The sequence below is a fragment of the Lutra lutra genome, chromosome 9 (assembly GCF_902655055.1).
Source record: "Lutra lutra chromosome 9, mLutLut1.2, whole genome shotgun sequence".
NCBI lineage: Eukaryota > Metazoa > Chordata > Mammalia > Carnivora > Mustelidae > Lutra > Lutra lutra.
Window position 1 is genome coordinate 118,622,728 of NC_062286.1, and position 15,760 is coordinate 118,638,487.

The following is a 15,760-nucleotide window of genomic DNA, read 5'->3' on the forward strand; positions in this document are numbered from 1 at the left end:
CTGTCCCAGAAACACTCACACAACCCTGTTACCCCAAGCTGCTTATCCCCCAAGTAGACTTTTCATTTTTTAAAAAAGTTTTTATTGACTTATTTGAGAGGGAGAGAGCATACACGACAGAGAGCACAAGTGGAAGGGAAGGACAGAGGGAGAGGGAAAGGCAGACGTCCCATCAAGCAGAGAGCCTGATGCGGGACTCTGTGCGAAACTCAATCCCAGGACCCTAGGATCATAACCTGAGCTGAAGGCAGATGCTTAACCCCCTGAGCCACCCAGGCGTTCCCTACCAGAGTGGCCTTAATACCTGGCAATAGTGCTGGCCTGGGCATGGGAGACTGAGTTGGGCTGTCTTGGGGCTGGGAGATGGGACTGGGGCTGGAGGAGACCTTCACTAAGCCCCTTCCTGCTAGGTCACCCTGACATTGAACTTCACAGTAACTCTGGGGATTTTCAAAGAAGCTTGGCCTTGGGCATGCAGGTACCCCACACATGCCCGTGGCACATGAGTGTGTGTGTGTACAGAGGTCGAGGAAACACTAAGACTGATTTTGTTTAAGCCCAGAGAGAGCTTTAAAAATTGAATGAGAGACTATGGTGAGTGCTGTGAAGTGTGTAAACCTGGTAATTCACAGACCTGTACCCCTGGGGCTAATAATACATTATATGTTAATAAAAAATTTAAAAATTAAAAAAAAATTGAATGAGAGAGAAAGGGATCACATTTTCATTTAGCAAATGTTGATTGTAGGCCTGAATGGTCTTCCTGGCCTTATTAAAGCTGGCTGCTTCTCATCCTTCAGGTCTCAGTCTCAATATCTCCTTCTCAGCAAGGGGGTCTTCCCTGACCCCCCCCCCCAGCCCTCATGTCCTGAGTGAGCATACACACGCACATGTACATGCAGATACACGCACATGCACACGCACACGCACAACCCCCCCACATGCACACACACGCACGCACACCCCCCCCAACGTACATGCATGCACGCATGCACGCACACTATCCCATTCTATTGCTTCTCTTTAAGATTCAGGAGGAGTAGGAGTATCTCTGCCATGTGTAACTTGTGGCCTGGTCTGCCTGGCACATAATAGACACTCAGTAAATGTGAGGTGAATGAATGAACGCAGGTATGGGCTCTGGCCGGGGAGGCGGCTCCAGTAGGCGCCCAGCTCTGTGGGTCCATGGAGCCCCCAGTGATAGAGCATGATGTTAGCAGGAGTCCAGCTGGAACTCCCCATCTCTGGGTGACTCAGGCCAGGCCCCCACGGTCCCTCCTCTCGTCCTCTCTGCTCGTCTTCAGCTCAAACCTGAAATAATCACTTGCCCTCTGCTTGGGAGAATTTCAGGTCTTGGAAAGTAAGAGGGTGGGATTTCTGGGGGTCTGGGACTGGGTTGAAGCTTTTCTGGACACCTTGAAGGGCCCGGGGAGGTCCTTATTCAGTTCTCTACTCACTGCCTATCAGACCTGTGTGCATGCCTCAGTTTCCTTTCTGGTGTGGTAATATCTCAAGGGACCTTAAGGAGCTGTGAGTTGAGATTTCTGGAAGTGAGATTGAGCCAAAGGAAGTGGGGGATGCCATTGGCTGTAGTATCAGGACTGGGGGAGCAGAGGGTTCCCCCATTCCCATACTATGGTGGGAGTTCCCAGTCCCCTCTGTGGCCCCAGCATTGCCTGGCACTGAGCTGCCCTTGAATTTATGAAAAACGGCAGCTGAACCCCCCCCACCAACCCCATAGTGCAGGCTGGTCAGAATACATCATGCCCACAGATGGGGAAATTGAGGCTTAGAAAAGGGAAGTGACCTTCCTGGGGTGCCCCTGAGGCTCTGTTTAATCTGGACACTTTTTGACCCCTCTGGAAGTCAGCAATGAGGTTTGTGGAACTGGATGGAGTTCAAAGGCTCCTGGACCCCCAAGACCATCCAGGGGACCTGTTCTCTTTTGGAGCATGGGAGGTCCCCAGGGAAACTGGGGCCTGGGGGGCTGCACCCAACTGCGGACCCGTGGTACAGGTGGAGCCATGATGCTGATCCTGTTTCTGGCCCTCTGTGGCCTGCTGACCCACACCCGAGCGGACCCCGGGGCACGGCTGCGGCTGGGCATGGACATCATGAACCGCGGTGAGCTGGCAGGCCGGGCTCGGGGCTGGGGGCAGGTGGGGCGTGGTGACCGCTCCTGTTTGCATGGCCTTGAGCATCCCATGATCCTCAAAATAAAAGTTAATGGCAATGATATTATTCCTCCATTTGGCTGAGGAGGAAACTGAGACCCAGAGAAAATGGGGTGACTTGTCCAGGGTCCCTCCACAAGCTGGAGGCAGAGCTGGAAACCCTGCTTCCCCAGAGCCTCTCCAGGCCCTGACAGTAGGCCTGGGGCCATAAGAGGATTGTGGGGAAGACAGACCGGAGCCAAACTCCAGCTCTGCCAACAATTTGCTGTGTGACCTCAGGCAAGGTGTTACTGCTCTGTTAGGGTCTGCTCATCCATAAATGTAAAATGTAAAGAAATGTGAAATAGGGTGACCAGTCCTTACAATGAAGTGTGAGATTACACTCTCCTGGGGGGTCTTTAGTAAAAGTTACTTGCCACCTCCTGGCTCCACGACATCAGGGGAAATGAAGTCACGTGCTGCTGCAAAGAGCCGATGACAATTCCTCCAGCTCTGTCTTCATCCCCTTTTTGGGAATCGGTCTCTGACGGTGTTTCTGGCATGGTGCCATTCAGGGCTGGGCCCCCCAGTGGGGAACCAGCAGCATCTGCATCTTTAACAAGCTCTCAGATGCTCCCTCATCACACAGCTTTGAGGGTGGCTGGGCCACAAGATACAGTCAATACTCTAGCTTGGGGTCCGGACCTCCATAATATGCCCCCTGCAGACTGCTTCCTCCCTATCATGTCCGGCCCCGCCCTCTAGCCTTGCCGAATTTCTCTCTTAACTCTCTATGCTGCCTTCTTCCTCACTTCTCCACTTACGCATTTTCATGGACTAGCCTTCTTTATGTCTCTGCCTCCTAGTGAAAATTCCTATCCCTCCTTCAAGAACCAGCCGATGGGGCACCTCCTCTTGGAAGCCTTCCCTAACTCTTCTCCTCCTGGACCAAACCCCTCCTGCGGTTCCTCCAGCTGTCTGCATACTATGGCTCTTGCCACTTGTTACTGTCATCGCTGGTGACTGTCTGCTGCATGAGGCTGGAGGAGGACAGGGGCCACGTGTGGCTCTTCTCTGAGTCCCCCGATCACCCAGCCCAGGGTGGGACACAGGGACACAAGGGCACAGAGTCGTGCCACTTGTGAGTGGCCTATGCCTGGGATGTCTGAGAGGTTGGCTCCAGACAGGAAAGCAGTGGGGAGCCCCGCTAAGCATCTCTCTGTGACACCCCCCACCCTGTCCCATCCAGAGGTGCAGAGCGCCATGGATGAGAGCCACATCCTGGAACAGATGGCAGCTGAGGCAAGCAAGAAGCCCATCAAGGGCATCACCAAGTGAGCAGGGGATGGGCTTTGGGGGTGGCAGGGCAGAGGGTGGTGGGGAATGCTGTGTCCAGGACCTGAGAGGGCAGAAGGGAGAGGAGCCTGCCTGGGATATGCTGGGGAGGATGGACTCTGAGCACTCTGCACTGAGCAGGAAATAGACTGTGACCAATTAGCAGCGTCGGCCGAGAGCTCTGGCCAGCAATGGTGGTGATAGAGGGTGTTAAACGAGCCACATCTTTGTTATCCTGGATCTCGACTGGTGGTTCTCAACCATGGGGGATTTTGCCTCCAAGGGACGTTGGGCAATGTCGGGAAACAGCGATGCTGCTAAACATCCTACAAGACACAGGACAGCCCCCACAACAAAGAGTTATTCTGTCCAAAATGCCAACAGTGACACCACTGGCAAACCTCCCCATCTTGCCAATGGGGAAGCTGAAGCCCCCAAAGAGGAAGGGTATGGCCCAAGGTCACACAGCCAAGTGTCCTGATTCACACATGGCAAGTACTGTGTAGAAACAGTTTCCAGCCTTTGCATCTCACGATGGCCCCATGACGCAGGCTTATCCCTGTGACAGGACGGGGGGATTTGTCCAAGAGTTCCCGACAAGGTGGTGGAGGAACGGGTTCAGGGCCTGGGTTTCAACTGTCGGGTTCTCATTGCTGTGGATGTCTGACCCCTCCCAGTGTGAAAGTGAAGGATGTGCAGCTGCCTGTCATCACCTTGAACTTCATCCCTGGAGTGGGTATCTTCCAGTGTGTGTCCACTGGCATGACCATCACGGGCAAGAGGTGAGGATGGCAGAGGAGGGGAGGGGGAGAGGAGAATGCCCTTGTCTTACTCTTCTGTGTACATTTATTGAGTACCTACTATGGACTGCCTGGGCGCTGTGCTCTGAGATGGGCATATGGTTCCTGTGTTGGGTGGGAACGAGACCTGAACCCAGATATCACAGACTGAGCGCTTAGCCTAGGACAGAGGAAGCACTGGCAGTGTGAGGGCAATCAAAAAAGGCTTCAGGGAGATAATGATAGCTGAGGAGAGTTTTAAAGGTTGTGTAGGAATTCCCCAAAGCAAGAGGGAAGAGAAAGGCTGGTTTTGTGACCTTGGGCAGGTCCCATCCTCTTTTCTGTCCTATGGGGGTGGTGCCTCTTACCCTTTCCCCCTCCCAGAGCTGCTGAGACTAAGAGCAAAGATGAGACAGGGATAGTGGCCACAGTGGCATAGCTGTCCATGATGCTTGCTTGCCCACCCCTCCAGCTTCATGGGTGGGAACATGGAGATCATCATGGCTCTGAACATCACAGCCACCGACCGGCTTCTGCAGGATGAGGAAACGGGCCTCCCCGTGTTTAAGAGTGAGGGCTGTGAGATCATCCTGGTCAGCGTGAAGACCAACATGCCTAGCAAGTGAGGGACTCCGTGGCTGGGGAGGTGGGTGGGGTCCACGTTGCTGCCCCTGCCCAGTGTCCTGCTCCCTGAGTCACTCCCTTTGTCGTGTCCCTGTATGTCTCCTGTGCCTAACTGCCTACCATCTATGCCCTGCCCCATCCTCTGTGTCCAGCATGCTGCCTAAGGTTGTCAACAAGTTCCTGGACAGCACACTACACAAAGTTCTTCCAAGCCTGGTGAGTGCCCGAAGCAAGCCTCCACCTGCACCCACATCCAGGGCAGTGCTCGGACCAGCGCTGGCAAGTGCCACTCTGACTGACTGAGGAGGACTCTGAGGCTATGGCTACCTCAGGGGGAGAAAGTGCTTTGATCATCTAGGGATGTCTGCCACGAGTACAGAAGGAGGAATGCTTACCATTTGCTGGGGAACCAGTCCTTGCTGATTCTGCAGACTGTGGTCCGGAGCTTGGGACTCTAGGCCAGGCTCTGCCACTGACTTTCTGTGTGACTTGGCGCCTCGGTTTCCCCTCCAGTCCCTGTTCCTCCAGGACTCTTGGGTCTCCCTATGGAGTCCCATTCAGCTGTGAGGAATGAGGTCCTCCATGCCGGGGCCCCCTCAGCCCAGCGCCTTCTCTGCTTCCAGATGTGTCCAGCCATCGACACAGTCCTGGTATACGTGAACAGGAAGTGGGCCAGCCTGAATGGTGAGTGGCCCCAGCCATGCCTCGCTCCCACATGGGGACATCAGGATGGCTGGATTTAGCAGCCTTCATTCCACATTCAAGCACCTGCTCCAAGCCCAGCCTTGGGACGGAAGAGGTCTAAGGTCTCTGTGCCTGTCCATCCCCCGACTGTCCAGATGGGAAACCTGAGGGCCTGAGGGACTCTGGGATTTTTGTCTCAGTCTTCCATCCAATGTTCTATCCATGACCCCCGAGACTCCAAGCACAGTAGTCATGGTGGGCTCTTCCACAAAACTCGCACCCTGAATAGTAATCCTATAGTGAGGATACCTGACTCTTTCTTCTGTCCCTGGGTATCTATGGCATCTGCTATCTCAGTGTTCGTGGGGTTCCTTAGTGGGGTGAGAGGAAAACCCAATGGCTGGGAATGAAGAAAACTGGCCCATGTGCTCAGCAGCATGGCCTGGGACACTTTACTCCTCTGAGCCTCAGTCTACCCATCTGTAAAACAGGGCCAAGAATCCTGATCACGCCAGTCTGTTGTGGGAACTGAGCCACAACAGCCCTCAGGAAACTCTCGAGTTCTGTGGCCGCAGAGTGATGCAAGGGAGCGGGATTTCCAGGCCAGCCACCACTGGCTCCATTCTACAGATGAAATTACTGAGGCCCAGAGATGCTAAGCAGCTTGCCTTGGGTCACAGAGGGCCAAGGCTCCTGGTACCCGGGCCAGCTCAGGTAGCAGCTGGCTGATGCCAGCATCTATGACCTGCCCCTAGTAGGACCCTCTCTGAGTAGACCCCCTCTTGCACAGCCCCCATGCCCGTGGGCCAGATGGGCACGATCAAATATGTCTTGACGTCCATGCCGACCACCACGGCCAGCTACGTCCAAGTAGACTTCAGCGTAAGTGCCAGGGGACCACCCGGGGCCTGGGATCTCACCAGCCTGCTTCTGCTGGGGAGGTGGCTGGACTGGGCTGCGGAGGGTGGGAGGATCCTTCCGGCCCTGGCAGACCAAGCCTATGAGGAGAGTGTTCCCTGACACTGAAGCTTTCTCCCTCTTTCTGCTCTCAACATGAATCCTGAGTCCTGAGCTGACTCCCAGGACTGCTGACCCCACACTCACACCTTCTGAAGGCTGTCTGATTCTTGCAAAGAGTGGCTCACCCAGTTGTACTGATGGGAACACTGGGGCCAGGTGGTGGGAGAGACAGGACTTGGGTCTCACTGGGAGTTGGTGGCAGAGGTGGGTCCTCAGCCACGTCTCCAGGACTCCAGGTGACTAGGTGAGACACCTCTTCCAGGATTGGGAAGAAAAACCATGCAACATCATCTTCTTGTGAAGCCTTCCTCTGGTGCGGTTCTCCTAGGCCCTTCGTTGTTTGCCACTCACTTCCTTCTGAGTATAAGCAGAAAGCATGTCTACATCAATGAGAGCTCCAACCCAGTCAAATTAACTGGGGTTACTTAAGCAATCCCATGAGTGACCACCTGTGGCTTAGTGACTGATTCCCTTATCCTCACAGGCCTCAGTTTACCCATCTGTACCCTGGGAGGATAGCCTGCTCTTGGCCCTACCATCTAGTGACTTGCTGACTTGAGGGCTGGTTTGAGTGCCACTTAGTTTGGAGGACAGAGTCTTTTTTTTTTTTTTAAGATTTATTTATTTGACAGATCACAAGTAGGCAGAGAGGCAGGCAGAGAGAGAGAGGAAGGGAAGCAGGCTCCCCGCTGAGCAGAGAGCCTGATGTAGGGCTCTATCCCAGGACCTTGGGATCAGGATTGGAGCCGAAGGCAGAGGCTTTAACCCACTGAGCCACCTAGGCGCACCAAGGAGGACAGAGTCTTGTCCCCAGCCACAGACCTTCATGGCCAAGGCCGAGCATCTCTCTCCCCGCTGCCCCACAGCCTACGGTGCAACAGCAAGAGGGCAACACCATCCAGTCTGCCAATGCTGGGGAGGCTTTCGAGTTCCCTGAAGGCTATGCTGAAGGCTCCTCACAGCTGCTGCTCTCGGCCACCTTCCTCACCACAGAGCTGGCTCTTCTGCAGAAGTCTTTCGATGTGAATGTCCATGATACTAAGGTGAGCTGCCCCAGAATGACAGTCCCTGCTTGGTGTGTCTGTTCTGAGAATTATCCTGGGACTGGGGAAAGCACCAAGACTGGAGTTGCCGGGACTGATTTGGGTCTCTATCATCAGAATGCCCCAGCACCGACCATCTCTCTGTCCACGTAACCACCATCTACGCATCCGTCCGTCCAACTGTCCATGCAACCAAGTATTTATAGATCAAGCTACAAGTCTCATGCTCTGGCCATCCATCCACATTTTCTTATCCAGTCATCAGCCCCTTGTCCATCCATCTCACCGTCATGTATTCATGCCCTAGACTCTATCCATCCAGCTGCCATCCAACCACAGGGTCTGATACTACCAAAGAAGGGAGTCTATACATCTGTCCTTCACCACCCAAACACCCATCTACCTACCCAACTCTCCATTATCCAGACTCCTACTCATCTGGCCATTCATCCATCTTTCCATCCATCACCACTGATCTGTCAATTCATCGTCCCATCCATATACCCTCCATCCATCCATGCACCTTCTCATCCATCTTCCCCCCTATCAGTCTATTCCTTATCCACTCTACCTTCCATTTATCAGACCACCTCACATCTTCTTACCTACCCAGCCTCCCATCCATCATTCCTTTCATCCCTCCACCCACCCCATCCACCTGCCCATTTATTATTCATTCTCTTGCATAAGTGCTCATCCATCCATCCACGAATCCATTCAGCACTCATTTGTTGATCCATTTCCCCATTCATCTATGCACCCACAAGTCCGTCCACCCACCCTCCTCTCATGCATCACATCCATCCATTCTCCCATCTGTCTGCCAGTTTTTCATCCAACATTTTCTCAGCATCTGACCTTATGCTAAGAGCCATGGACATTGGGTCATGTAAGCCACAATCTGGGCTATCCGGGAGCTCCTTATCTACTTAATCACAGAGTGATAATATGCTGGAGGGAACCACAGAGAGCTTACCTTATAGACTCAAAGGAGATGTCTGTTCAGAAGGACAGGGGAAGACTTCAGTAATCTTAACCTTGATTTATTTTGTAGATTGGTCAACTGCCCCCACAAACCACGAAGACCCTGGCTGGCTTCATCCCTAAAGTGAGTGCTCTGATTGCCCATGATCACCATGTCTCCCTGCCCTGTTCTCCAGTTGAAGGGACAAGGGATTTGGGAGGCAGACTTTCAAGGTCACATTTCCCTTGTCTGATATAGAATCATCCTGACTTCTCCATAAAGTACTCTTTGGGTCTAGCATAGAAACAGCTCAGGTTTTGTGGGTTATACTTTCTATGTCTAATAAGAAAGAGCCAGACTGCTTGTTTTGTTTCTTTTATTTCCCAGTAGACACATCCTAGCCCTTTCATGTCATGTTTCCTGTATCCAGGGTACTAATCACCTACTTCATGATGGACTCCTGGTTTCAGCTGAAGCCACCCATCTGAGGGTGGGCCCTGAGGGGAGTGTCCTGGTTTCTGTAGGTAGCTAAGGCTTATCCCAAGCCGAAGCCCTTGGTGACCCAGATCAGGATAAATAAGCCCCCCAAGATCACCATGGAGACAGGCAATAGCCTGCTGCAACTCCATGGCACCCTGGAGATGTTTGCTGTTCAGCGGCGGGGCAAGGCTCCTGTATCCCTCTTTCTCCTGGAAAGTGTGAGTACAATCTCTTTCCTATTTAAGCCCCACCTTATGGATATTCAAGGCTTCAGTGTAGGATTTTAGTTGATAGCCAAGTAATGTATTGAAATATCCTTAATTAATCCCAATTATGTGATCCTAACCTCCTGGGAGCTGTCACCTGGTATCTGATCCTTGGCTCTGCCACTGAAGCTTTGAATGGATAGAAAGATCAACAAACCAAGAGTCAATAGTTGGGTCCTTCCTTTCTCTCTCCTCCCTCCATGCCTATCTTCTTCCCCCCTTTTCTACCTCCTTTCCTTCCTCCAACATTCATTAGCATATACAAGGGCTGAAAAGGGCTCACCTAGGGAAATACAGGAGCCTAGAAAGATCTTAAATCTAGTTGAAGAAATCACAGAGGACTTCCCAGAGGAAGTGATGCCTGCGCTATGTTTTCAAGGTTGAGCAGGAGCTGGCCACAGAAAGGGTTAATGCTGGTGATAGAAGGCACCCCACATAGATATAACAGGATGTGCAAAGGCTGGAGCAATAACGTGGTGTGTGCAAGGACCTACAAGGTGCCAGATATATATTTTTTATTTTATTTAATTATTTGAGAGAGAGACAGACAGAGATAATGAGAAGAGAGCATGGGTAAGGAGGAGAGGGAGAAGCAGGCTCCCACTGAGCAGGGAACCCGACATGGGGCTCGATCTCAGGATCCTGGGATCATGACCTGAGCCAAAGGCAGATGCCCAACCGAGCCACTCAAGTGCCCCAGTGCCAGATATTTTTAAGAGTCTAGTCCTGAGGCAGGTACAGAGATGCCAAGGAACCTGGGCTGGGGGCAGGGGGAGACTACTAGATTCAGTTCCTGAAGGTGGGATGGGCAGAGAGGAAGACCCCTGCTTTGCCATGGCAATGATGCAGGGAAGATAGTGGAGCCCCTGGGTTTTACCAGCCCTTATGGGGTACCCACTGCCTTCTCCCTGCTTTTGTCCCCTTCTGCCACCTGCCAGCACTTCAACCTGAAAATCCAGTACTCAGTTCATGAGAACCGTCTGCAGATGGTCACCTCTCTGAACAGGTAAGATTCTGCTGCCCGTGCTGGTGTCCTTGTTCCCCTGCACGGGCATTATCACAGAGCTTGGTTTTTCTGCTCCAGGGTCTCCCTCTGATCCATCCAGCATGACCCACACTGCCGGGCTGCTCTGGTCACCATCTCTCTTCTAGAATCCTCAATAGCTCCCCATTATTTGCATGATCTTCTCCTAAATCTTAGCCTGGCACTCAAGGCCCCGCTCAAATTCTCCCACCACTGCTTCTGCTCTTCTAGGCTCTTGCACAGTGAGTCGGATCATGGGTCCATGTCCCCTTTTCCATTAATAAGCTTTTGCCCATGTCATCCAAATGCCACCTGCCACCTGGCACCCACCATAAATGCCACCTCCTCCTGGAAGCCTGTCCTTCTACTACTAATAGCTAACATTAATAGAGCTCTGTCTCTATGTGAAGCACTGGCTCCATACGTTATATTCATTATCTTACTTCAAAACCGTAGTCTTCCTCATTACTTTTTACATTTGTCTTAATCTTGGATCTGACTTGTATCAGGCCAGGATTCTTTCGGTGCCAGAGACAATTCCAACTTAACTGGCTTAAGCCCAAAAGAGAATCTTTGGGCTCACATAATTGAAAATTCTAGAGGTAGATCTTAATTTCTTACTTTCAGGCATGGCTGGATCTTAGGTACACAAAGTCCTCAGGATCTCCCTCCTCCCTTGATCTCCACTGTCCACTCTGCTGGCTAAGTGACCCCAACACCAAGAAAGGCCTCTTGTCCAATGGGGGCTCAGTTCCAAGTCCAAGGCTGCTTCTCATTGGTTTAGCATGAATCACCTCACCAGTAGGAAACTAGCCACTGACGCCAGAGATGGAATGTTCTGATTGGTCAGGTCCGGGTCGTGCTCACCCTGGGACTCTGTATGCCTTGGAATGAGAGTGGAAAATGGGAGGTCTGCTATTGAATAGAGAATAGAACTTGGGAAGACAAAATCAGATGACCGTCACGAGTGCCATCGTGTATTAGTGCTTGTTGGAGGCTGTGCAGGGAGGGGGGGTCACATGAAAGGTCTTAATCCGATGCCCTGCAGGGATGTGGGACTGATTCATTGGGCAGCAAACCCTTGCATGCCTAGCCTTGGGCAGGAGCAGAGACATGGCTGGGAGTCCCAGAGGGAAGAGTCAGGACCCACGAGAAGAAGGAGTGGTTTGAGCTGTAGGAAACAAAATAGGCTGTAATGAAAGGAGAGGAGTGCTCCGTCATAGGTAGTATCCAAGTAGGGACTTACGAGCACCTGATCTGAAGGCTGTATAGGGACTTCTGCTTCAGGGAGGGTCTGTGGGTGTTGGAGATCCCCTTTATCTGTGGCCAGGAGCAGTAGCTCTGACTGCCCTGCCCACACCTTGTCCCCTGCCCCGGCAACCCCATGCAGATTACTGAGCCTGTCTCGGGAGTCCTCATCGATTGGTGCTTTCAATGTAAGTATCTCAAGTGCTTCTTTCTGGTCTGGTTTGAGGGCAAGACTGTGCTTGTTCTCCCTTGGCACTGCAGGGATGGCCCCTGAAATGGAGGCAGAGGGAATAGAGCAGCTCACGCTGGGGCTTGGGACAGCTGGCTTGCTGTGTGACCTTGGGAAACTCACTTAGCCTCTCTGAGTCCCTCTCCCTTTCTGAATAGAATCTAGACATCTCCGCGGATTGATTTTAATTACACTGTTGTGCATAGCAGCAGCCTGGGCTGGGTTGGTTGGCCCAGCTGTCATTTTTATTAGTCTCTGTAGCCCGGTCCTAGGACAGAACCTGACCAGTAGGCTCCAATAATAATAATAACAACAACAATAGCACTTCCTAAACACTTACTCTGTGCTCTGTGCTCTACCCAAACTCATTGAATCCCTGGGCATAGGCACTATTACATTCCATTTTCACAGATGGGGAAACTGAGGTACAGAGAGGTAGTGAATGAATGACTGATCAAAACTACTGAGTTTTCTGTAGGAGCAACATGGGACCCACAGGTCACCCTCCGTGTCCTCAATTCCTCCGTGCCTGCACCATGACCCAAGGCCCATCAAGTCACTCAACAGGGACAAACTGTATGCATTAGCATACAGTCAAACAGGGTCCTTCCAGTTTTGATGGTTGGTGAACAATTTGATGTCTCTAATATGCTTTCCTCTGGCCCCAGACCCGGGTGAAGTGAGGGCTGCGAAAATCTGTTGGACTGAGTTGAGTCAAATGATGGGATGTGGGTGTTCTCGCTTTCTCTCTTACCCCCAGGAGAAGAAGTTGACTGGCTTCATTACTGATTATCTCCAAGAAGCGTACATCCCAGTAGTCAATGGTGAGGGCTCCAGGGGGCTTTGATTTTACTGGTGTCAAGAAACACTGTAAGGAGGGGATGCCACCTTGGTGGCCTCAAATCCCCTTCATTGGCCCCAGATAAGGGAGGCTAAGAGGGAGTGGATCGTCACTGCCGGGTCTTTGAACTTACTGGCGTCTGACTGTCGCCTGTCTGGGGACAAAGGCCCCTCCCACAGTTTGGGACCCTCGGCTCTGGACCCCACACCATGAGTCAGATCTTGCCCCAGACCTGGGATGTGAGTACGTGGCGACCAGACTTACATTCTCTACGCCATGCTGGCTGGCAGAGATCATGAATCCGTCCCTGTGCTATTTCCCGGCTACTCTGCTCACAGTGGCCAAGGAGTGGCTTTAAGGAATAATCAATCGACTGCAGAGTCATCAGCTCAAATGACTTCCACTGTGTTTCTCAGATGTGCTCCAAGTTGGGTTCCCACTTCCAGACCTTCTGGACATGGATTACAACCTGGCAGAGCTGAGCATAGTAGAGGTGAGGAAAGGAGCTAAGAAAAGCTGGGTCAGTCAGTATTTTTGGCCAGTGAATGATGAGCAAAAGCCTGCTTCTGTCAGCCTGGAGGGAGGAGGCCTGAGGAGGGCAGCGGCCATCAGTACAATCCTGCTGCTTTCCTGAACAAGAACCTCTTCCTCAGACCTAGGGCTCCCCTTGGCCAGGGGCTCCCCAGAAGGAAACTTGAGTCCTGCTACTTCCCTTCTCTGGTACCTCTGGCAAATGACTTCACCTTTTTCTGTGGCTTAAAATAGGGTTGATAATATGGGTGTATCTACCTCAGAGAACTATTGAGATAATTCACCTAAAGGCATACAGTAAGTGCTTAATAAATATTAACTTTACACTGCATGCCAAGTATTTAATAGCAAGCATAAATGTACATGTTTCTCATTTGACCTCTCCACTCTGGGAGGTAGGGACGCTGACCCCACTTGATCGTTGATAAAACGGACACTTAGAGATGCAAAGGGCCACAGGAAGATCTAGCGTATCCTCTGCTCCTACACAACACCCTGGCTTCCATTTCCTGGCCACGGGCCTGAGCCATCCTGTGTGATGGTTCCCCAGCCCCACCTGGCCCTTTGCTTCCTTTCAGAATGCCCTGGTGCTGAACTTGAAGCTGAACTGACCAGAGCAGGATTTGCCTGTTGGTTGCCCCCATGGACCCGCCCAGCTGCGCCCCCTGGAGGAGCCCCCGAGTGGAGCCTGTGGGCCAGGGCCTCTTACTGCGAGTGGCCACCCTCTTTAATAAGGAGTGAGCGGGGCCGGCCTGGGCTGGGCCTTGGCAATAAACAGGAGAAAGCTCCTCACGAACATCTGATGGTTTGATCTCTTTATTTGTAGTAAAGTGACACCTGCCTCTTCTTCCGCTTCAGTGGGTTTTGGAGTGTAAGACTGGCTTAGAGTCTACAGGAACACTGGTCACAGCCTTCGGGGGCAGACGTGGGCATATATGGAGCGCCTGCTGAATGCCATGCTCCAGACTTTACTTGAACTATCTCATTTCATCCACCCAATAACCCATGCAACCATGGCCATCCCCATTTTACAGATGGGGAAGTTGAGGCACAGGGCCAACTCCCTTCATGACATCACACATCTTAGCAAATGGCAAAGCCCCTCTCGGCCCATCTCAGCTGCTTGCCCCAGATCTTGTGTTGAGGATGGCCCCATCCACAAGGAGCCTGCAGAAGCTCTCCCATGTCAGCCTCTGCAACCCTCACAACACCCGACGGACACGAGAACTGTACCCATTTCACAGATGAGGAGAATGAGGCTCAGAGAAGTTGAACAACTGGCCCCAGGCACCTGGCAAGTCAGGAGACAGGGCTGGGATTGGAAATTGGGCTCTTGGGCCAGTCTCCCTGGATTCAAATCCTGGCTTTGTCTCCTTGCCATATGCCCTGGGCAAGTCATTTCACCTCTCTGTTTTCTCACCTATAAAATGGGAATGATGGCAGTACCAACTTCTGCAGTGTTTTCCTGAACTTTAAGTCAATCAAATGATGAAAAGTCCTCATGAGCACGGTGCCTGGCACACAGTAAGTGCTCAATAAGTGTCAGCCACAAATGAGTTTTTGAGGCAGGGAGAGATGTGAACAGGTGTGTCAGGTTGGCATTGGTGGGTGGGGGGATGCTACGTGTATAAGGCCAAGGGCCAACTTGTGTGTTTGTGAGCTCATGCCAGTCAATAAACAGCCTGTGGGTCAGGGCGGTCTGGCGCGTGTGTGTGGATGGGAGGGTCCACTGTAGTGGTTTGAATGGGGTAGGAGCTCTGGTGTCCATCCTTGTCTGGGTGTCCGTGTGTTCCCGTGTACAGAGTCTGTGTGGGGGCGTTTCTGTGTCTCACAGACAACACTCGCATGAGGATCGGCTCCCAGGATTTGCCGTATCTGCCCCGTCACCTCTTCCAAGATTGGCATGGCTACTGTTCTCTACATGGACTCCGTTTACAAGTAAATGTTGTACACGTTCAATTTACACAATGGTGTATGTCAAGTATATTTCAATTAAAAATAAATATAAAATAGAAAGTATATGTATGTTTATACATAACAAAGTGAACAACGCATTTTAAAACAAGTCTGCTCTATATGGTCCTTAAAAATCGGTGTCATTTGCTAGAATGTAAAAAAAAAAAAATCCATGACTTGGGAAAAAAAAATGTACATCAGGGGTGATCAGTTGGTGCTCCAGCCCCAAAAATTCCTGGGTTGGTAGCCATGGAGCTGTGTGTCTGGGCCTCAGTGCGTGTGTCTGTTAGGCTTTCTTTGTCTCCCAAGGGGTGAGTCTTTGTACGTGGGGGGTCTGGGTGGGTCTGTGAGGGTGGGGGGCTCCATGTCTGTGGGTGGCATGGTGTGGCCAGAGGTCGGGTTGGGAGGCCAGCACTCCCAGAGCCTATGGAGCCCTGGCAGGTTTGCCCTGGCCCAGCTTGGCCTGGACTGACGCCACAGAGGAGGGACGGCCCTCCCTTGCCACGGTCCGGATGCCAGGGCTGTCTCCTCATCTCCCGTCCCAGGCCTAATCCCATTACCCATCATTTCCCCAAAGCCAGGA

The 15,760-nt window shown here is 52.0% G+C and overlaps 1 protein-coding gene across 1 annotated transcript; it reads left to right on the forward strand.

Annotated features, from left to right (window-relative positions):
- The first annotated feature begins 2,024 nt into the window (after positions 1-2,024).
- On the forward strand, positions 2,025-13,832 carry BPIFB6 (BPI fold containing family B member 6). Its single transcript, XM_047747233.1, has 15 exons — positions 2,025-2,124; positions 3,403-3,487; positions 4,166-4,270; positions 4,740-4,889; positions 5,044-5,107; positions 5,515-5,575; positions 6,366-6,457; positions 7,462-7,638; positions 8,693-8,746; positions 9,127-9,300; positions 10,287-10,354; positions 11,763-11,808; positions 12,610-12,673; positions 13,107-13,183; positions 13,800-13,832. The coding sequence occupies exons 1-15, from the start codon at positions 2,025-2,027 to the stop codon at positions 13,830-13,832; spliced, it is 1,350 nt and encodes a 449-aa protein (XP_047603189.1).
- Positions 13,833-15,760: the final 1,928 nt, after the last annotated feature.

Excerpts from the sequence above, each read along its gene's own strand:
- BPIFB6 (XM_047747233.1), top strand. The coding sequence starts at position 2,025 with ATGATGCTGATCCTGTTTCTGGCCCTCTGTGGCCTGCTGACCCACACC. Across the intron at positions 6,458-7,461 it reads ACGTCCAAGTAGACTTCAGC|CCTACGGTGCAACAGCAAGA; the intron begins GTAAGTGCCAGG and ends GCTGCCCCACAG. Across the intron at positions 9,301-10,286 it reads CCCTCTTTCTCCTGGAAAGT|CACTTCAACCTGAAAATCCA; the intron begins GTGAGTACAATC and ends GCCACCTGCCAG.